The sequence below is a fragment of the Syzygium oleosum genome, unplaced genomic scaffold, assembly GCF_021117445.2.
Source record: "Syzygium oleosum isolate NSW1041296 unplaced genomic scaffold, Sole_v2.1 Sole_v2.01, whole genome shotgun sequence".
Lineage (NCBI taxonomy): Eukaryota > Viridiplantae > Streptophyta > Magnoliopsida > Myrtales > Myrtaceae > Syzygium > Syzygium oleosum.
The window spans coordinates 26369158-26391820 of record NW_026607485.1 but is presented as its reverse complement, the minus strand read 5'-3'; the positions used below and the strand labels follow the sequence as shown (position 1 = coordinate 26391820).

The 22663-nt window shown below is 40.9% G+C and overlaps 1 protein-coding gene across 1 annotated transcript; it reads left to right on the top strand.

Moving 5' to 3' along the window:
- The first annotated feature begins 15627 nt into the window (after positions 1 to 15627).
- LOC115686290 (protein ECERIFERUM 26-like) lies at positions 15628 to 19888 on the top strand. The gene is made up of 2 exons (XM_030611521.2): positions 15628 to 16110; positions 18834 to 19888. The coding sequence occupies exons 1-2, from the start codon at positions 15679 to 15681 to the stop codon at positions 19710 to 19712; spliced, it is 1311 nt and encodes a 436-aa protein (XP_030467381.1). The 5' UTR covers positions 15628 to 15678; the 3' UTR covers positions 19713 to 19888.
- Positions 19889 to 22663: the final 2775 nt, after the last annotated feature.

The following is a 22663-nucleotide window of genomic DNA, read 5'->3' as shown; positions in this document are numbered from 1 at the left end:
TTTTGTCCCAATTTATTTCTCGTGTGAGGCTCCTTGTACGTCAAATTCCACGTATCGTTCCTAATTTGGTTTGCACGTGAGAAGAGACCCCCTGTCTACTAGGTTTATATGCCCTTTATATACAAGTAATTTCTCACCACCTAAGATTATGGGGGAAAAGTGCCAAAAAAGTCCTAAACCTTTTGCATTAGTGCCAATTTAGTCCTAAACCTTTTTTTGGTGCCAATTCAGTCCTAAACCATTTGCATTGGTGCCAATTTAGTCCTAAACCTTTTTTTGGTGCCAATTAAGTCCTAAAACTTTTAAATTGGTGCCAATTCAGTCCTAAACCTTTTGTTTTGTGCCAATTTAGTCATTCCGGCCAATTTTGACCGGAATTTGCCGACGTGGACGCCAGCCGGCCGGCGGCCGGTCACCAGCGCCGACATGGCGCCGACGTGGACAACTTTAATAATATTTTAATATTTTTTTGAATTTTAAATTTTATTTCCTTTTTTTTTCTTTTTTTTCCACTTTTTTTTTTTGGTGGTCGGGCCTCGCCCGACCATGCGAGGCTCACCCTCGCCGAGCGAGGCCGCCCTCGCCGCAGGAAGGAGGAAAAATAAAAAAAGGAAAAAATTTTTAAAAAAGGAAAAAAAATTAAAAATTCAAAAAAATATTAAAATATTATTAAAGTTGTCCACGTCGGCACGGTGACCGCCGGCCGGGCGTCCACGTCGGCAAATTCCGGTCAACATTGGCCAAAATGACCAAATTGGCACAAAAACAAAAGGTTTAGGACTGAATTGGCACCAATTTAAAAGGTTTAGGACTGAATTGGCACCAATTTAAAAGGTTTAGGACTTAATTGGCACCAAAAAAATGTTTAGGACTAAATTGGCACAAATGCAAAAGGTTTAGGACTGAATTAGCACCAAAAAAAGGTTTAGGACTTTTTTGGCACTTTTCCCAAGATTATGGGTAGGACATTCTTACATTAAAGAAATAAATGAATAAGTGACTAGTTAATGGAGTTTAATCGATTTAAAGAATGTGAAAGCAAGCTAGATACAACGACTAATGTAGCACAAAAGCACGAGTGTCTTGGCAGCAAAGCATTCTCATTAGTGGAAAAGTTCTTTGCCATTTGCTGCTAATTGAGTGGAGATTTTACTATATCTTAGATGTTGTCGATTCCAGAGTAGGTAGAGTCTAGACCTAAAACCTGGAACCTACTCTATTAGAACCGGTTTCTAGTTTTTGAACTCTAGAACCTATCATGCTTGCCCTAAAACCTACCTTTTTTTTTCCAATACAGTTTCAAGGTCTACTCAGGAACCCATTTCTTATTTGTTTGCTTCATTTAAAAAAAATGAGACAAATAGCATTTACAACAAAATAGCATGAGAAACAAAATGGCTCAAAGTGAATTATTGCTACAAAATAAACAAAAATATAAAGCAATAGGGAAGTTAAGTTCATTTAAAAAATAAAAATCATCATCTTTTAACTTCATAAAACATATTCTAACCCTGGAACCTACCCTGCACAGCTCGTTCCAAGATGTAAACTAGACCTATCCCTCTAGAACCGAGAATCAAACCTATTTCCATGGCCGGTTTGGTCCGATTCCCGAGTAGAACCGGACTAGTTGCCCAGCCCTATATATGACAAAAACATTGACGAAGTTGATTTTGTTGTTCTATTTTTCCTTCTGGAGTTGGCCATAGACCAACTTGGTTCATAAGGAAGTCAATTTATCATCACCTCTACACTGTTTTAGTTGGTAACATGTCACCTTTGGCTTTGACTGGTGACGAAAATGTATTTTATTTTCATCATGGGCGAAGAATTCGATATTCCTAATTTTTCCAGGCGACCTATGATTTATTCCCTCGCCAATATTGGACCAACTTCCTCGCGTTAGTAGTATCTGATGATGTTTAACCCGTATCTAATTTTCATTTGGTTTAGGGTTATTTTCCTAGTCGAAATTTTGGGATATTTTCGGTGGAAGTCTTAAAACTTGTTTCAATAGTACATTTGAGTTTCAAAACTTTCAGACATTTAAACCTTACAACTTGCATGAATGGTACAATTGAGGGATTTCGCTAACTTCATCAATTTTCAATGGACGGAAAATCCTAAGTGGCAATTTCCCCTTTACAACTCAGACCAATATTAAAAAAGACTAAATGTAAGTTTGGTTCAGCTTTCCAAGGGACTATGGGCTTCTTAAGTCCCTTGAGAAAAAGTTAGAGCGCTTGGTAAAATTTTTTTGACCACTTTGGGGAAATGCTGGCATTGGCAAAGCTAAAAGCCCAATGTTCCTACTTGCCTTGAGTTTTCAGTATTTTTTGAAGATAGCTTCCAAGGTTAATGAGCTTTATTTCCTGCCAAAACGGTCGTGACAAGTGTCCCCCACTATTATTTTCAAATTTTGGTCTTGCCCTTGCTTGGCCAATGTTCATGTTCTCCCTACAGATTTGGACGGACGCCGGGGTGGGGTTGCACGACACCGGTGTCGCGTCGCCCGTGCCAAAGTCAAACCCGCATATATTTTTTAGTTAGGGCAAAAGAAGACTATATATTTTTTGTTCACGGGTGGGCCGAGGCCATTATTTTGGCCCAAAGCAAGTGCCCGATCCTATCCGAACCCCATTGATCACCTCTATCATGAGAAGCACACTAAAAAATCGAGCTTCCCTTGATTACGAATTTGGTTAAGAGTCAAAAAAACTCGATCGTAAAAATCAAGAAAAATTAGAAGATTTCATTGCACATTTTTTTAATTAGAGTCCAATTGCACATTTGACAAACGCCAAATTGTACTTGACTGCAGTGTTGGCCTTTGAAATGCCCTACTAATCTTGTGGCCCAAGAAAGACGCAAAAATAGTATCTTAACCTCTAATGCAATGGAATAGTTCCAAGGATGCACGTTCTTTGTTTTGTTTTATTTTTCTCTTTTGAAATCTTTGCACTTGCCCAATATGTGAAAGACATTAGGCGTCACCCACATGATGCGGGCAATGACCCTAAAGATTATTCAAAGTGGGAGACACCGTAAGGTAAATGCAAGATGTGTCACGTTTAAACTAAACACTCAACCACTCAATCAAACTTTTGAGGTTTGTCTTATTCTAGGTTTACATTGTTTTTAGCAATTTTTACTCCCACATTGCTATGAAGATGCGGTCCATTGAGGATCCATATATGCCAAAATCAAGGTTTAGAGAATGTAAATTCTTGACCATGCTCCAATTACCGAGAGATTCTTCTAGGACTTCTCCCAAGTAATATTTATAATATCTGTTTATTCAACGATGAACCTTGTCTTTCTCATTCATGAGAGACACGTCTCTTTGAATTAGAGATGGTATCTCTCTCCCGTGAATGAAATTTAGAAGTATGCTTTAGAGAAATGGCAGTTCAAATATGTCAGAGACAATATAAACATTTACATAATCTTTTCCTGTGGATGAATCATGATCAGCTCATTGTATACATCGGACGGCCCTTGAAATATCGCGACTTGCAATTCTTTTTTCTTTATTATAATCATGTGACACACTTAGAATTATAAAATCGGACGGTCTTTTGGTTAATCTATATAAAAATAGATTGATTTGACGTCATATGCTCATCGGACTGCCGAGAGCCCGTTGGAATAATTAGCAAGTGATGCAAAGTTTCAAATTCTTTTGCCATCGTATGCATGAATAGATTGAGTAGATTTCTTCTTCTTTTTTTTTTGATAATCGAGGTGTCCGCGCGGCCGGCGAGCTAGGGCTCAAACCAGCGGTGATGCCCGACTAGTCCTCGAGGGGGGCTAGCGCAGCATCCCACCGCCACGACCCCCCACTTAAATCACCGATGGGCGAGTTTGAACCCAGGACCTCTCGTGAAAGGAACTGAGCGCAAACCAACGCGGCCACCGATGGGTGGGTAGTAGATTTACATAAAAGAAGTAGATTTCTTCTTTTATATATGCAAGACTCCAATCTCGCAAAAATCTTATTAGTATAAGAAATGTTCGTGAACATATAAAAGATTAAGTGTGCAAAACTAAAATGTGGAAGTTAATAATGTAGTGGCGCTTAGAGATATAATGGTCGATTTTGTGAGAGAACGTTCCTCAAATCTCTCCTATTAATACACGGTCGCTTTTCGGGAAAAAATACGAGAGAGAGAGAGAGAGAGAGAGAGAGAGAGATTTTCTACTAATAGAATGTCAAACACAGTATACACTTTTGGTCCTCGCAAATTGTCGAATTACGGATTCTGACGTAAAAGAGAAACTTCTCATATTCATAAGTATGGGCGATTATACTTACCTCTCTCAAAATTTAGTACAGATCTCGAACCATGGCCTCTTTCACAATTTTGCCCCAACAATGCTGGCTAGGCCCGATAATTATTTTATGGATTGAGCCTCGAAATCGGGCCCATTTGGTCTGGCTACCCAGGCCCAATCATTAAGAATTTTTGTGGACTCATCCCCAAAAATTCCTTTCGGGTCACTGATCGAACAACCGAAGCCCGCCTAATCATTGAAGCCATTCGGCAATCCTGACTCACCTATCACTTCTAAACTCTCTTGCTCTCTAAAACTGCTTGTATATCTCATTTGTTTTCTTTCTCCTAACCACTATTTAATCGAGTTCTGAATATCACGATGGATAACAGCAACTACTACAACCGTGTCCAATCATCCCAGCTTGATCCGGACTTCACCGTGCTATTGAGGTGGGACTCGTTTCAATGAGCTCTATGATAACAATTAGGGCTGTCAAAAAAGCCCAGCCTGTACCGACCCGACCCGGCTCGAAAATTTGGGCCTTTTCTGTTTGGGTCTACGCCGGTCCAGGTAAGAGCTAAAAACACTTGGGTATTTTCCCTGTTTCGGGCCGGGTCGATCCAAGTCAGGCTTTACCCGTGACTTAAAAAAAACCCTAGTCATTTCCCAGAAGTCGCACAACCTCATCCTCGTCTCTGCTCGGCCTCGGCCTCAGCTACGGTTTCCATTTTCCTCCACGAAGCCAGAAATCAAACGTCCTCTGCAAATCAAACATAGCACAGCGGCACATCTCTCTCGCTCGCTCAAGCATGATCGTAGCTTTACTCGACAAAACCAAACTTTATGGGTGTCTTCGGTCTAGCGTCTTGTCGGTGATCAGGGGATTTCTAGCTCAAGTCGTGGTTTGATCGTTCGCAGATTAGGGGACCATTTTTCAATGGCAGAAGCATTCGACTCGGATTTGAACTGGGTAGAGAGAGAAATAGTGGCAGTACACCATCTCGGTGGAACCAGGAGCATCCGAGCTGTGTTTTGTGCAAAGAGAAGCTACTTTTGATGGTTTATGTTGCGGCATTTTCATTAATCTTTCGCGTCTTGTCAGAGAAGTGAAGATCCATCATCTTCTTCCTCGCTCCAGAGCATTTGCCTCAAAAGGTCTCTCCTTTTCTTTCTTTTTTGCACGGAAAAAGCTAGCAATAGTACCTCAAACTAAATTTGTCTTTAATCTTCCGAAAGGAAAATGACCCACATCATGTATTGGGTCGGGCTCCTTTTTACGACTTGAATCAGATTGTATATTCAAGTAGAAGTGGGATGTTGATGCTATTGCTGATAGTGACGGATCAAGGATGGGTATGCTAATATCTTCTTTTTCTTTTGTCTGTTGATTTGCTCAATAAATTAATGCCCGAGTCATTGAACTTTCTTCTTGCATTTTTTGTGAGATCTTTTCGGGTCGTTGCCTCGTGTTCGTTCTGCCCAGTCTTTGAGTGGGTAAACAAATTTTCTTTCTTTTTATATATATCACTTGTTATATATTGTTGGACTTGCTTCTAAACGTACCCCGTGAGACCCCCCAAAAAAAAAAACCCCCCCGAAACCCGACCCGACCTGACTCGACCCGTCGCTGTGGTTATATGCTGAACGGGTCTCTGGCCGGGTCGGTTCGGGTCAAGGACCCCACTCTTGGGTTTCAGGTCGGGTCGAGTATCATGAAGACTCGGCCCAACCCGATCCGACCCATTGACACCCTAAAATTAACAATGTATACGTGCAAGCTTCGCCCTTGGAATGAATTTGACAAAGATGAGACATAACTACCTAATGATTAGGAGGAATTGCATGGGTCAATGTCGGAAGCTAGTTCCCACCAAGACACCTTCTCTAATAATACCCCTTATCCCTGAACAAAACCCCCAAGCAACTGCGGCGTCTACTTCATGGAGAAGAACGTCCGGTTTCTAGAGGACATTCCGACTCGATATCAATATCAATGATGTCAAGAAGGCCATTTGCATAGTATGTGGCAGTGGTTTAATTGGTGAATCGTTAAATGGTACAAGTTGCTTGAGGAAACACCAACGCTAACATGAGAAGAGATGCAGGAGCCGAGGTAGCTCTTCAAGTTACATGCCGCACACCAAAACTCTGTTCAAGTACAACAAAGCGAAGAATCGGTGGTAGCTTGCATATTATTATTTTGCCACCGAGCACTCCTTTAGCTTCGTTGAGGATCCCCACTTTGTCGAGGTTCAAGCTAGGGCTGTCAAAAAAGCCCGGCCCGACCCGAACCAGCCTGGACCGACCCGGCCCAGCTCGGAAATTTAGGGCTTCTTCAGGGCGGGCCTCCTCTGGGTCGGGAATAGCTCTAAATTTTGAATATTATCCTTATTTTGGGCTGGGTCGGTCCGGACCGGGCTTTTTTTACGGCCGGCCCGTGACTTAAAAAATCCTAGCGCAGCACATTCTCCTCCTCCTCTTCTCGTCCCTCTTCTTCTTCGCTTCGCATCTTCTTCTTCCTCACCAGACCATCGCCGCCTCTCTCTCTCTCTCTCTCTCTCTCTCTCTCTCTCTCTCTCTCTCTCTCTCTCTCTCTCTCTCTCTCTCTCTCTCTCTCTCTCTCTCTCTCTCTCTCTCTCTCACCATGGCGGAGTAGGCCGAGTCGGTGGAGGACCAGTGCGGCTTTATGGCCAGGGCGTCAGCCTGAGCTGCTTCTCATCGAACTGGCGTGGCTCGAATTCAAGGTCTCGACGCTGCTGAGTTCACCGTCCGAGTTGCAACGATGGTCGATCATCCTCTTAAAGAAAGGGAAAGCCCCTGACGAGATTTCGCGGGACTCCGGTTCTCTCTCTCTCTACTACCAGAAGAAGAAGAAGAGACCCGCAATTCGAAAGCCGGTGGAAGATGGTCAGATTAGCCAACGAACTCGGCACGGCAACACTCGTCTGATTCTGCTTCGGAACTTCAGGCGCAGTTTGTGCTGGCGTTTCCACATTTGCTGCGCTCTGCGTCGCGTCCTTCACTTCGCCTCGCTTCGGCGCTTGAGGGGCAGCCGAACTCGGAGAACTCTAAGTAGCGTTTCGTGCGGACGGTGAAGCTACGCTCACGGAGGAAGCATTCACGGTCTGATTGGGCTTAAAAATTGGATCTTTATCAGAATTCACCGGGACTTGAGTACTGTTCCGCTCTTCCAGAGGTCAATGAGGAGCCGTGGCATTCAATCCGGTCCGGACATTATCCGAAGAGGAAGGAGGAAGGGACGATGACGCAGCACTGTCGTTGCTGTTGGGTCCAGACATTATCCGAGTTCCTCCTGCTCCTCCCCCCACCTGCAAACCCCAAAACCCAGCCCGACCCGGATTTTCGCTTTGGGTTCTATGCATTTTGGGCCAGGCCAAGTTAGAGAGAGCATATGCCCCTTGTGATTTGGGTTGGGTCAGGTATCATAGAAATCCGACCCGACCCGACCCATTGACACCCCTAGTTCAGGCCTGTTCTGCGAATAATAATCATAAACTCCAAGTCTCCTTACGAAGAGAAAAGGACAAGTCAGTGTATATGCTATTCACAAGTAATTATTGAGTCCACTAGCTTCTCATTTACAGACCAACCCTACGAACTGCACGTACTTTGTCTCGGCCATTAGCTCGATGAGGAATGGTAATTACGTCACCGAGCGCTTACACTTAAAAATTTAAGATTCCATAATGGTTCTACAAGATCAGTAAGACGAGGAACAAGATCATGACATTAGGAGAACAAGTGCCGATATGACAAGTAGCTCATGGTGACTTGGAGATATCAAGGTCAGTCTTGTGTCCTTAAAATGTCTTTGCGTGCTGATAAACTCAAAAGGATCATTGGATATGCAGTCGCATGTCATGTCACTCATACCATTACTAGAAAGCATCAACCAACTGATGATAATGAGTATGTGCCGATTGTGAGTATTGGATCGTGCTGATATCAAGTCACAAGTGATGCTGGTGAGGTATTCGCTTGAAGATGACCATTGTTTGTACAGAAAAATAGCCGTTATAGGCTGGGAATCCGCAATAGAAGAACCGGGAAAGCATCATAAAAGTAACTGACAGCCTTTTGGTGTATTAGACCAAGAATTAGTGAAGTGACAGCTTCAGCAGACTCTATTTCCGAAAACCTGCTAATGTCGAAGGAAATGATTGTATGGACAATCCAATTCTGACAAAAGCTTTCTCCTACTCTCAAATAGCTCCATTGATCTTCATCAAAGTCTCCAATGGGAAGATTGAAGACTTCTATATAAAGAGGATCAAAGAAGCTTGAAGGGGTTGACCGAGAGAGATATCGAGAATACTGTTGTTTTACTTCATCTTAGTTGTCTAAATCAAAAAGTGTCATTGCTCTTCATCTAATAATTCCTGTAAAGGGCTTGTACTGCCTTGCAATTGTGACGAGTCAAGATTACAGATATAAGAGTAGTGGTTATGTCATGATCGTGTGATCTATCGGTAAATAGGAATAACACTTGCCATTAGTAACTTGCTATGAGAATTACTAGTGGAATCCAGCCCACGTTGGGGCTGTTACCTGGAGAGTGGACGTAGGCTTGGTGACAAAATTGAACCATTATAAATTAATGTGTGCTTCATTTCCTCAGTTCATTATTATCAGTGACTGTTCCCAAGCATCACACACACTCACAATCCGTTGTCAATATCTCCAACACATATTTGTCATAATCTTCACTTGGTGCATTTGACTTATATTCTGCAAACGAATTTCATAATTCACATATAGCCTATTTAACCCTCCTTCTAGGTTATATTGTTAGCCCCAAGAAAAAACAATTTGATTTACATACCAAATAATGGAATTATGATGACAGGATGTTAATTCGTGCCGATTCATACCTATATATTACTTTAGGCATGTCATAGTGATGTCTTACTCACGTTTTCTCTCCGTAATTCGTTTTTCACCTCATATTATGAAAACGGATTGTATCCAACATCGCTCGCCCTAAGACACACTAAGGAAGCCTCGTATCTCTGTGCAATATCATTCTATCGAAGCTCCTCCTTTTTATTGGGGATGGTCCACTTCCCCCATAATGATTTGGCCAAGAGAGATCCCAATTCATTAGGCCTCTTTGCAAAATGAAATAGAAAACCTCAAGGCCACAGTGTTCTTTGGAGGTGGTTGGATGGGCATCTAAGGTCCCTCAAAATATCAATTCACCTTAAAATTCCAATATCCAAATGCACCGTCGTAAAATGGACGACATCAATTTGTTTAAGGAGATTCAACGATCACCGTCTTTCGGATTAATGTTTTGTCGAGGGACGGGGAAACATCCCTCATTGGGGTGGGGTTTTGACGACGAAGGCAAGTTTTCATTGATGAATGGGACCAAACGGGTCCACGAAACTGCCCATGATGATGTCGTCTTTGCCATTATGTGGAATTGATGTTCTCCAACAGATAATTCGTCTTCATAACTAGACATGACAATCCAAAGGGCCGTTGGACCGGTGGCTCCCCCAACTACTCGCATTTAGCTGAGCAACCCAAACACGAGTCTGTCCTATGTTCACCCCAAAAATGAAGAGCCAATGGGATTCCGACACTTCTTGAATTTCCCATTAACTTGCCTGCAACGACCACAAAAGTCATTGCTCACGAGAAATTCAATGTTTTCGACAGGCAAAAGTACACCACAAGTGCCATAACTTGTGTACGGCGATCACTTTGGTGCCATAACTTTTTTTCGGATCACTTTGGTGCCAAGTCGGAGAAAAAGAGATCACTTTAGTGCCAATTTGGCCGGAAATCCGACGTAGCATTTTTTATTAATTTTTTACGCCGACGTGGCTCGCCGGAGGCTGAGTCAGCGTGTACAGTCAGCATTTTTAATTTTAAATAATTTTTTTAGCGTGTACAGTCAGCATTTTTAATTTTAAATATTTTTTTCCTTTTTTTTTCTTCTTTCCTTTTTCTTTTCTTTTCTTTTTTTTCTTTTCTCCCCTCGCCGGCCGATTGCCGGTGGCCGGCCAGCCACCGGCGAAGCCCAGGAAGGGCTGGACGAGGGCGGCCTTGCCCATGGCCGGCGAGGGGCGACCGACCCTTGCTAGCGACAAGCGAGGCCGCCCTCGCCGGCCCGGGCGAGGCCGCCCCTCGCCCGGCCGGGCGAGGCGCCCTCGCCCGGCGTCGGCGAGGTCGCCCTCGCCGGATCCGGCGAGGGCGACCGGCGGCGTCGGCGAAGGAAGCCCTCGCACGGGCGAGCGAGGTCGCCCTCGCCGGATACGCGAGGGCGACCTCGCCGGCGTCGCGAGGGTCGCCCACGCCCGACTTAGGCGGGGCGACCCTCGCTGGGCGGAGTGGGCGACCCTCCCGACGCCGGCGAGGGAAGCCCTCGCTGGGCCGAGGGCAACCCTCGCCGGATTGGGCGAGGGCGACCTCGCCTGGGCCGGCGAGGGCGCCTCGCCTGGGCGAGGGCCGGCCTCGCCTATCGCCGGCGAGGTCGGCCGCCCTCGCCGGCCATGGGCAAGGCCGCCCTCGCCCGGCCCTTCCCGGGCTTCGCCGGTGGCCGGTCGGCCACCAACAACCTGCCGGCGATGGGAGAAAAGAAAAAAAAAGAAAAGAAAAGAAAAAGGAAAGAAGAAAAAAAAAAGGAAAAAAAATATTTAAAATTAAAAATGCTGACTGTACACGCTGACTCAGCCTCCGGCGAGCCACGTCGGCGTCAAAAATTAATAAAAAATGCCACGTCGGATTTCCGGCCAAATTGACACCAAAGTGATCTCTTTTCCTTCGACTTGGCACCAAAGTGATCCGAAAAAAAGTTATGGCACCAAAGTGATCGTCGTACACAAGTTATGGCACTTGTGGTGTACTTTTGCCGTTTTCGACAAGTATCTCGAAATCATCTGTTAAGATCATTCTCAACTTTTTCATGACCAAAAGAATTGGATTTGTATAAGTGGATCTGACCGGTTCATTGAGCAATGTAATTTGACTTGGGAATCGAAGGAAATTCACAAAAGAATTCCCGAGTCAAATTACAATATGAGGGAAAAGGAATTTTGGTTTAAACATAAAGACTAGAAAAAGATAAATAAAATAGAGAAAGATCAATACCGAACTTTTTTATTGTTCAACCATGAAGAAATTTATGAATATTGCTCGTGAACCTTGTCCTCAATGTTCTCTTCTTCTTTTTTTATGAATAGACTAGGTTTGAATGCGAAGAAGTTGTGATTAGAGTTGAACTTCTATTAAAACTATTTAGGTTATGTTTGGTAGACGGGATAAAAATCAAGAAAGAATAAAATTGATCATATCCTGTGTTTGATTTCGGCATAAGACAGGATAAGAAATATAAGGGATTTAGCCTGGATAAAAATATCCCAATGGGGAGGTGGAATAAAGGTGGATATGATTTCTTATATCCATGGTATATAAGCTATTTTTCAAAATAATAAACTTATTAAATTAATAAAAATTAAAATAATAATAAAATACAAATAATATTTGAATTCTAGTTTAAAAAGAAAATTCAAAATAACAAAAAGATAACAATAACTTTCATTTTTATTTATTCCTATTTTTATATAATTTATTTTCTTTCTATTCTATAATATATATCTAGTATTTATATTTATTACATATTTTTGGTATTTTGGAATAATTTATTATTTAATAAAAAATTTATTAAGTAATGATGGAAGGGGAAAAAAGCAATAAAAAAGAAAAGAAATTAAAAGAAGAGAGGGAAAATAATAAAAATAAATAAAAATGAAGTAGATAAGCTCATATTTTAAATGAACAAATTCAAATTTGAAAGGGATCTTTCTAATTCTTAAAGAATAAGAGGTAATGAGATTTCTAAAAAAAACCCTATCCTCTCCGTCTCCCTCTCCTCCACATCTCTAGTTCATGTTGAAGCTTTGCGACTCTTCCGTAGTTTTTTTGTTCATGTCAAAACTCCATGGAAATGGCGAGAGAGTAAAAATCCTTGCTCTCCAAAGCTCTCTAGTTCACGTAAAATATCCACGAAAGTGGCAAGAGAGTCGAAGCACTATACTTTTCGAAATTGTGAAGGTAAATAATCACGTTTTCTCTCTCTTACTAGATTTGACGTTCTTTGACTGATCTAGCTCGTCAATATTGCTGTAGCTCCTTACATTTCTTGTTATAGTCGAACTTGTGGCTTTGAGATGCTTTTTTTTTGTTTAGGATTTACATTGTAGAATAATCATGGATTATTGTGTATTTGTGATTTCTTTAGCAGTGAATCGTAAGAGATTCTTACAATATCTGTTTATACATTTTCAGTTTCATGTATACTAATATGCCACTATGAAAATATTTATTATTGTGATTCATAATTTTCGTGGATATCATATTCTATTATATACCGGTTGAAAATTCAAACGACCATACGCAGCCTTAAAATTTAGACAAAAGAACAAATGGACAATTTTCTAGCAAGTCCAATTAACAAAATTATATCTTCAACAATGCATGACCACAAGAGGGAAAAATGTTTTCCTGACTTTGAAAAATAGCTTTACTTAAAATAAAAATATCTTTTATTATGGGAAACTTAACACAAATGTAGTATTGAATGAGAAATGAGAGTAATTTTATCAAGAGAGAAAGGGGCAATTTAAACTATATTTATAGAAGCAATTTTCTAATTGAAGGATAATTTTTTTAGTTACCAGAAAAAGAGAGTTTGTTTTAGCCTAAGTGAACGAATAAAGAGCAACTTTATAAGCCCAGCCACAAATGTCAATCATTTTACTAGGGTTAATTCCAAAAAAAAGCACCAACTTTAGGTCAAGGGACAATTTTGGCCTGAACTTTTTTTTGTTCCATAAAAAAGCATCAACTTTAGGTCGAGGGACAATTATGGCCCGAACTTTTTTTGTCCCGTAAAAAAGCACCAACTTTAGGTCGAGGGACAATTCTAGCCCGAACTTTTTTTTGTCTCGTAAAAAAGCACCAACTGTCACTTAAATCCCAAATCTGGCCCTTATTGATTTAAAACAATTGATTTTCCAACTTGACTATTCCACATTAGCAATATAATCTACGTGATTTGCTGAATGGATTTAAAGCATTATTCATTGTCTTATTCTCTGAATCACAGCTTGAAGAATAACGATGAAACTGTTCGTCTCCTTCACTTCACCGGCAAGTCAAAAATATCTCCAGATTGAATCTTTCTAGCCAAACTCCGTCGTTTTGTCGTAATCTAAAGGTGTAGACCATCGGCCGTCGACAGATGCCATGGAAGAGATTCGCCAGGCTCACCACCATAACTTTTTTTCTCAAACAAAGGTAACTTCAAACAGAAAGTCAATGGAGGGCTAAATTTGAGATTTAAATGAAAGTTGGTGCTTTTTTACGAGACAAAAAAAAGTTCGGGCCAGAATTGTCCCTCGACCTAAAATTTGTGCTTTTTTATGGAATAAAAAAAAGTTAGAGTCAGAATTGTCCCTCGATCTAAAGTTGATGCTTTTTTTTAGAATTAACCCCATTTTACTAGGGGTCACCCCAGCCATGTAACATTGGTCCCACTCTCCTTGTGTTGTCATCTCAAACACCTTTAAAAGTACGGAGGTTGGTGGTCAGAATTTACTCTAGAAATAAGTTTTACTTCAGCTTTTTCGATGCGTCCCAAATTTAAAGCAAAATTCTTGTTGTTAACCCGGGTCCGCATCAGCCGGGTCAATCACAATCGAAGGTCTCCGGTTCTATGTTTGCCTCATCGTATAGATGTCACGTGGCGAATTCTATCCCAGGTGAGCTCGATTCTACACTAACAGGATTAATCAATATGTGAGTCCCGTAAACTCTATATTGTTCTCATGTCTGGTCCATTCTTATCCATGATTTTTTCTATAATGATCCCAGATGAGCCATGTCACTCAGAATCGAAGGTCTATGGTTCAATGTTGATCTCATCATATAGTTCGCCTCTGAGTTCGATTCCACAAGAACAGGATAAATCATGATGTGAGTCTCATATGCTCCATATTGTTCTCAGGTCTTGTCCATTTCACATGAGCCAGGTTAGTGAAAATTGAAGGTGTACAGTTCCATGTTGGCCTCATCATATAGACATTACGTGACAAATTTTCTCACCTTTGAGCTCGATTCCACACCAATAGGATTAATCATGATGTGAGTCCCATGTAGAGGGTGGCAAAATGGGTCTAGACTCCGTATTTTAATTCAAATGTAATGGTATGGGTCATAAATGGGCTGCCTTAAGTTTTAAAAACAAACTTAAGTGGATTATAAATGGATTGCCTAACAACTTAATGGGTCTTAGATTAAACATGGAAGTAGTTTAGCAATATGTTTCGGGGTTGGGTATTGGTTGAGCTATTTGTATTAAGAATAAATTGATTATAAACGGGTTAATTGGTCAATTTGAGTCGGATCGTTTATGACTTGATGCAAACTCGATCCGATCCACCTTTTTGATAAGTCTAGTCCCACGTAAAACTCTAGTTAATTAACCAACGGTCATAAAGGTTTGCTTTCTTTCTTTTATCTACACAGATCACTTCCCTCCCTACACTTCATCACTCGCTTCTTCTTATATGGCAAGCCGTGACCCAATAACTTTTGAGAAAATATTAGGTGGTCCGGGACTTTCTCGTCAATGTGGTCCTAGACCACTCATGAAGCGCCACATGAATCACGTGGCGCTTGTGGGGCCGGCTCGCCCGGATGGAATTTTGCACAAAAAATAATATTCAGTCTCTCTCGTTAGCCCTGTACGGTTGCACACTAGCCCCTCTCTCTCTCTCTCCTCTGAACACATTTATTTCTTCTCTCTCTTCTTCTTCTTCGTTCTTTCCTGGAAGAAGAAAACCCACCGCACTTTTCCTCTCCTCTCTCGCTTTCAAATTATTTTGAATTTATGCGATTTCGCTCTCAAATTTCGCTCGGCGTTTCTGGTTGAATGCATTTATTTCTTCTCTCTCCTCGTCAGCGTTTCTGGTTGAGCACCGAGCGAAATTTGAAAGCGAAATCGCATAGATTCAGAATAATTTGAAAGCGAGAGAGGAAAAGTATGGTGGGTTTTCTTCTTCAAGGCAAGAACAAGGAAGAAAAAGAGAGGAGAAATAAATGCGTGCAGAGGAGAGAGAGAGAGAGGGGCTAGAGTGTAGCCGTATAGGGCTACCGAGAGAGACTCTATATTATTTTTTTGCGCAAAATTTCCATCCTAGCGAGCTGGCCCCACGAGCGCCACGTGGACCACGTGGCGGTTTATGAGTGGTCCGGGACCACACTGACGAGGAGGTCCCGGACCACCTAATATTTTCTCCATAAGTCCTACCCCAAAAGGCCTCTCTCTCTCTCATTCTCTCAACACCCGCGCACGCACATCATAACACCATGGCGGTCCAAGAAGAGGAGAAGCTTGTGTACGGCCTGAAGCTCTCCTCCGTCGGGCCGGGCCGGATGACGGGGGTGGACGTGGTTCACGAGCCGGCGGCCGCGGACCTGGCCATGAAGTTGCACTACCTGAGGGGGGTCTACTTCTTCGCTGGCACGGCCGTGGAGGGCCTCACCATCCCGAGGATCAAGGAGTCTATGTTCACCTGGTGCAACGACTACTACACCACGTGCGGCCGCTTCCGGCGCTCCGACTCCGGCCGCCCCTACCTCAAGTGCAACGACTGCGGGGTCCGCTTCATCGAGGCCAAGTGCGACCGCACAGTCGACGAGTGGATCGAGGCCGACGGCCACGGCTCCCTCCTGGGGCTGCTCGTCTCGCACCAGGTCGTTGGCCCCGAGCTGTTCTTCTCCCCTATCGTTCTCATCCAGGCACGTACCCATCTCTCTCGAACTTTTAGTAGTGCTAAGCGGACTCATAAAGATTGTGTTTGTAAACTGAGTGTATTCAACGATTCTGCACGCTCTTGTTTCGCAATTCGTGCTTTCAATTGATGGTGAGAGACATGTCAGTTTTGAGTCAGTTGAGTTGCGTGGCGTTCGAGTTTCTCTTGCGACTTCGTGTTAAACTACAAACTTTGCCCGCTATATGAGCTCCCCCCGAGCAGGTTTCCTCTTTTTGCTGCTTTGCAAATTAGTTACAGAAGACTGGCTTTCATTTATGTTGTGGACCCTTTTCAGGTCTATTGCAGACGCGAGACATATCTTATAATTTGATAATTATATAGTGGACTTACATAATTATCTAGTTCCTAGTTCCTAATAGATAATTAATATATCCATATTCTCCTACTTTTAGAGTCGCCAATGTGTGTCTATGTGTGTGTGTCGATATATAAATATTGTAAAAGTTTTGAATATTTCGGATTTGGAAAAGGGAAAATGCGGGAGTCTCAAGTTTTAGAGCCTGTTTGGATAAAGATTCTATGCTACTTCTAACTTATACTTACGAATTTTCCTTTAGAATTTGAAGAAAAAGTAAATGTTATTTAAGTTTCGAAAAACTATGAAACGATTATATACACGATAATGTCAATATTAAGTTTTGATTGATTCACAAATTGCAAAATCATTTTGTACATATCTATTGTATCAATAAGAAAATATGCATTCAATAATCTACACCAACTTTCAAGTATTCCTTGTACAGCTATATTCAATAAATACATCTAAAACATTTGACATTAATTGGATATTTTTATTATGACATTGAAATACAATGGCGATCATTGCTCTGACTTCAAAGCATTAAAAGCTCTGGTGGGAAAAACAAAACAAAAAAAAAAAGCAATAGGGAAGATAAAAACTTTAAAGCTTTATTGAGCATTTTCCGTTCAAATTAACTAAAAATAGTCGAATCCAATCGAACTAAAAACCCTAAATTCTAGTTGTGAGCAAGAATCACTTTGTCATTTCTCTTTAAATAAAATTAATTAATTTTCAAAATAAAAACATCTCAGGAAAGGTTCAGGAAAAATACCATACGGGTCCACGTGGCGGCGACATAGCACATCTGAGGTTTATGTTTTTTTTATTTTTTTTTTGCTTTGGGTCCTCTAGGAAGGGCACATGCTCTAACTAATGTACTTAATATCTAAGCATAGAAATCAAAAGTAAATATGTTTCATCTATATACTGTCACGTACAGTAGAGAGCATCACATCAGATAAGCAGTACCTCATAAATGCAGGAGACTGCGCCAACACCAACCCATGATGCAACGATGTAAGAGCATTTAGTGTGGGAACCGTTGGGTGAATTAATATCAGAAACTGTTAAAAAAAACATAGGGTATAAATTAGTCGCCAATGTGTGCAATAAACTTTTCTCCCCTCAATTGTTTTTTTTTTTTTTATAAATTAGGGCAGTGCGATTTCGAAATTTCCAGATTCGAAATCAAGAACTTGAAACCTTAGTCAAACCAAGGAAACAACCGAGTTTAACTTCAAGTAATATAACTGATATTGTAGTAAAACATATCATGTGAATGGTTTATGTTCTAGTGGTTAAGGTATTGATGAATTTCCTAATCTTTCTAGGTTTGAAATGTTTTTCCAACGTATCTATCTCTTATTTTAAACAAAGTAAATAAACAAAAAAATTGAAAGCCAATTCAAAACCGTCAGTTCACAGTATAAAACTAGGAACCTACTCGGTTCTTATGTGAAAAGGACCGGAACCGATTAGGTAAGGTCTCTTTAATTCGGTTTTTGGACTGAACTAGCCCGGTTGGTCACCCCTATTTCAAATCAGAAAGTATTTTCTCTTCTTTCATGTAAATTGTGCTTGTAGAGCGAAATATTCAGATTACTGCTAATCACATTTAACCTACATATTTTCGACAAAAAAAAAATATTTAACCTACATATCATGTCAGTTTAGAGTCTTTTTTCTCTAGACTTCCATTTCTTGAATAATATCTTGTGGTTGGATCAAATGTAAGGTTTCTAAGAGATTAAGTATAAGTCTTGATAAGCGAACAGCGTAGCCCTTGATTCACGAAATGAAACAAGGGAGGAATATAACATAACATGAATAATATTGGAATGATTATTCTTCAGTTTGGTCTACAAGATTAAAATGTTATTTCAAGACTATGTATTTGCCTAGTTTAATAGAAATTCATGGTGAATAATAAGTTAGGGATAATAACAAACGCCCAAACTACCGTTAGATAATTTTTCTTGTTATTTAAATAAATTCTAATTTCTTTTATTATCATATTCTTATCATCCTAAGTTAAAACTTCGTTGCAGTTTTACGAATATACATAGTAATTTTCTATTTCTTATTTCAGTTGTAACTTAAGATGAATACACTGTCAGTATTCAAAACCGTAACTAATTACGATTGGAAATATTAAGATAATTATATCGACTTATATTGCAAAATATATCATTAACCTTTTCTACCCATTACTTCATACAAATTTATAAAAGCATTAAAAAATATAATTCCAATTATTATAAAATCTGATTTATATGCCAAAAAGGCATTCATTCATTATTTCCTCATTGATATTCGCCATGTCATCTTTTCTCCGTAAGCCACACGTGCGTTGTTCTTCACATGTGCTTCTAAATCACAAAGCCCAGGTGACCCAGTTCAAGTGCGGAGGCATGTCAGTGGGCCTTAGCTGGGCCCACGTACTCGGCGACCCGTTTTCGGCCTCCGATAGCTTCAACATGTGGGGCCGCACCTTATCGGGCCTCCTTCCTGACGGGCCCAAAGGGCCGAGAACGCTTCCCGGGCCCAGAAGGCTGGCGGGCCCGGCGAAGCCCGAGAGAGAACCCGTGTCCGTCAAACGGGTCGGCCCAGTAGGAGACCACTGGGAGGTTGACAGCAACTGCAGCATGGAGGAATTCACATTCCACCTTGGTCCGGACCAATTGGCACATTGGATGTCAAAAGTGGGTGGGCAGAGTCATGGAGGGAAATTCCCACTGTTTGAGTCTCTTTGTGCCATCCTTTGGCAGCTAATAGCCAAAGTCAGAGCAGGGAATGAGCCAAGCACTGTGACCCTCATCAAGAATGACCCAAGCAAGAGGGAGGATGGGATTTTGAGCAATAGTCTAAAGATATGCACAGTGGAGGCGGATTTCTCGGTCGCCGATGCCGACCCCAGAGAGATCGCGAGTGCACTGATCGACAGAGCGGAGGACGAGAGCCGCCTCATCAAGGAAGCTGTCGAACGAGATGGCGGAGTGGGCGATTATGTCGTGTACGGGGCCAACCTGAGCTTCGTGGACTTGGAAGGGGTCAGCGTGTACGGGTTGCGGTTGAACGGGAACGAACCGATTTTCGCAAGTTATGCTATCGAAGGTGTTGGAGATGAAGGGGCGGTTTTTGTGCTTCCGGGGCCGCCAAGTTCTAGCAAGGACGGCAGCGAGGGAAGGGTGGTGACTATGACTTTGCCGGAGAAGCAGTTGCTCCAGTTGAAGAGTGAACTGGAAAAGCAGGACATATTGGTTTAGAGCAATTTGAGGTTGTGTGTGTGTGTGTGTAAGTAGGTACTCATGGCCCAAGGACGAGATGAACTTGGGCAGCTTGTTTGGCATGTGAAAGAAAAGGAATTATCATTTCCTCTTTGTAGGTGTCGTTGCTATATTGAATAATGTTTATTGGCTTAATGTCTCAATTTTGTATATCACTCTTGATGCGAGTTTATTTCGCGGAAAATAAATAATTTGAAAAAAAATTTCAAAAAATATCAATTGAATCACCAATAAAAATGAATGAACGAAAAATATTTTAGACGTCAATTACTGTGGATAATGAAAATATTTTTCATCGTCTGATTATTTCAAGCGATATAGACGATCATTTTTATGAAAATATTTTCAAATCACTCATTTCCGTGAAACAAACTAAGCCTCAATATACTTAGGATTTCTCAAAGCCTATATACTAAATGTTAGGTTGTACATGTGAATTGTGTTAGAGAAATCCAACATCGGAGAATTGATGTGGTGTAGAGAAATTAATATATCCTAGTTGGCCCATAACTCATTGGTTTAAACTTTTGAGTGAAGATGGGTCCAACTGAATATATTAACAAGCTCGGCCTAGGCTCCCTCTTTGTGATCTCCTTAGGCAAAAGGTATCGGGCTTCTGTTTTGCGCTCCCCAACAATTTCGGGCCTTATCTAGTTTTTGCTTATTTAGAAGATTAGTCTTAACATCTTTAAAATCGATAGTTTCTCTACTAACAATAAAAGAGCTTGAACCAGAAGATCGAGAAAACCTTAAGGCTCTGATACCAATTTGTTAGAGAACGCAAAGCGGAAATCCAATAACTTTCGCTTGGATAACTTTTGCTTGGGGAGATCACAATGAGGGAGCTTAGGCTCGGAGTCTAAGTCTGAGTCTGTTAATATATCTAGTTGGACTTATCTTCACTCAAAAGCTTAAGCCAATAAGTTATGGGTTAACTAGGATATTAACTACTATACACCACACCAATTCTCCGATGTAGGATTTCTTTAATACAATTCACAAGTACATTCTAACACTAAATGTGCAACAATAAGTCGAATGTTCAGACAAGTTAAATTGTAGAAACAGGTTCCACTCGTTTGGGCATCCAATCACTATTTCTTACATAATTTTTAAGGGTTAATACCACGAAAAACCCCAAACTGGTACACCTGTGACAAATTTACCCAAAACTATTTTTTGACCACAAAAAACCCTAAACTGGTACACCTGTGACAATTTTACCCCAAACTATTTTTTTGACCATAAAAAACCCCAACACTTGTTTACCTGTGACAATTTTACCCCTGAACTAATTTTTTGACCACCAAAAATCCCAAACTGGTACACCTGTGACAAATTTACCCTCCGTTAGTTTCTGTTAAATTTTACTGTCAAATTGCTAAGTTTAATGACACGAGGTAATTGACATGTGTACCGGTTTTGGGTTTTACCCCTCTGTTTGTCACAAATTTATCAATTTGTGATTTTTTGTGATATTAATATAATTTAACGGACACTAACATAGGGTAAATTTGTCACAAATGTACCAGTTTGGGGTTTTTAGTGGTCAAAAAATTAGTTCGGGGGTAAAATTGTCACAGGTGTACCAGTGTGGGGTTTTTGGTGGTCAAAGAAATAGTTCGGGGTAAAATTGTCACAAGTGTACCAGTTTGGGGTTTTTTATGGTCAAAAAAATAGTTCGGGGTAAATTTATCACAGGTGTACCAGTTTGGGGTTTTTTGTGGTCAAAAAAATAGTTCGGGGTAAAATTGTCATAGATATACCAGTTTAGGGTTTTTCGTGATATTAATCCTAATTTTTTAATAGTAAGTTCTGTCAAGATTTTCCGATTCATGTAGCACTTATGGGAATTTCTTTCGTTGACCCACATGAGATGGGTCAATCACAATCTTGGTCATATGGATTCGACGTGGACTACACATATGGATGCCATGCAAATACTATAACGAAATTAAAATTAAGAAGAAGAAAATCCTTATGGAAAAAATCATAGTGAGAGGGAAAACAAAATCTACTATGAAATTCAAGGATTACAAAAGGTGGCTAAAAAACATAACACTTTTTTTTGTCTCAACTTCTTAATATAATAACTTGAGAAAAATAATATCTATATTGCCTCCAAGCCCTAATGTTGACCCAAGCCCATAGAGAATTCAAGACATACTCAACAGATACTTATGTTATTGTAATATCCGGCCCAAACATTTGATATCAGCTTCCACGGGCATCGCCCTAGTCATATGAGAGCATGTGACCAAATTTCCGTATCCACCAAAATATTTTTTAAAATTCTAGACAGCCAAGCATGCTAGGGTTTCGATTTGCAAGCTATAAAAAACAACTTCGATGTTAATCCTTAATGAATTTCGGGTTGGAGGGATCCATGCGCGCCATCGTCCATCTATAATTTTGTAAGGACTTTTATCAAGCATGTATAAGAATTAAGGGTAAATTCAACAACTTTCAATGACATTCGGAAAGGTCAATTCTCAGACTAGCTTTGAGGCCCTAAAGCAACCAACAAAGCATTGTCGACAACTGATCTTGTAAATCAACAGCTAGGTAATCAATCAGCAACTTCAAGCTTCAACCTATCGAATCGAGTTATGGCCGAAATTTGTTTTTGTTGGCATAAGCAATGATTGAGCGGGATCAATCGATGAAATCCGTGTTGGATTCGAGAATTGTTCCATCGAAACCTGATGCTCCCTGAAGCATGCACAAAGCGAATCGACCCCTCGTTCTCAGAACACGTTCAAGACTAACTAGTTGGGAGAATATGTCCTGCAACATCGCTGCACACCTACTGCTTAAAAAAAATATCTTCCTGGGCCTAGACTATTCTGTTTCTTGTTAGCGCCCTAAATGGCCCAATGCCATTGATCATGAAACCAGGAAATTGATCCACTCCATTCATCGTTCGTCCG